Below are 553 nucleotides of genomic sequence, written 5' to 3'. Positions count from 1 at the left end.
ATCCTGGATTTGGGATCCCCCATTCCCTGTGCCCCATCCCAGATTTGGGATCCCCTTTTCCCTGTGCCCCCTGTGCTGCCCCCATCCCAGATTTGGGATCCCCCATTCCCTGTGCCCCATCCCAGATTTGGGACCCCCAATTCCCCGTGCCCCATCCCAGATTTGGGATCCCCCTTTCCCCATGCCCCCCGTCCCTCCCCTATCCCAGATTTGGGATCCCCTTTTCCCCATGCCCCCCGTGCCGGATTTGGGGTGCCAGGTACCTGTGCCGGGTGGAGGAGATGCGCCAGTCCCTGCGGATCATCCTGCAGTGCCTCAACAAGATGCCCCCGGGAGAGATCAAGGTGGACGACGCCAAAGTGTCACCCCCGAAACGCGCCGAGATGAAGGTGACATGGCACTGCCACCCCCCAGCGGGCAGGGACACCCAGGGACGGGTGACAGGTGGCAGAGGTGGCACCCAGGGCAGGTGACACTGAGGGATGGGGGAAGGGTGCCAGGGACAGGTGACAGGTCTGAGGGACGGGTATTGGGTGGCAGGGAGCACCAGGGG

General features: G+C 64.0%; 1 protein-coding gene across 1 annotated transcript in view; it reads left to right on the top strand.

Moving 5' to 3' along the window:
- NDUFS2 (NADH:ubiquinone oxidoreductase core subunit S2) overlaps positions 1-553 on the top strand; it is a 10,528-nt gene that overhangs the window by 7,075 nt on the left and 2,900 nt on the right. Inside the window, 1 exon segment of the mRNA XM_017727701.1 lies at positions 260-389. Within this exon segment, the coding sequence (XP_017583190.1) occupies positions 260-389 (130 nt within the window).

The sequence above is a fragment of the Corvus brachyrhynchos genome, unplaced genomic scaffold (assembly GCF_000691975.1).
Source record: "Corvus brachyrhynchos isolate BGI_N302 unplaced genomic scaffold, ASM69197v1 scaffold2750, whole genome shotgun sequence".
Classification (NCBI taxonomy): Eukaryota; Metazoa; Chordata; class Aves; order Passeriformes; family Corvidae; genus Corvus; species Corvus brachyrhynchos.
Note: the sequence above shows the minus strand (reverse complement) of the source record. Positions and strands in the feature narration are given on the sequence as shown.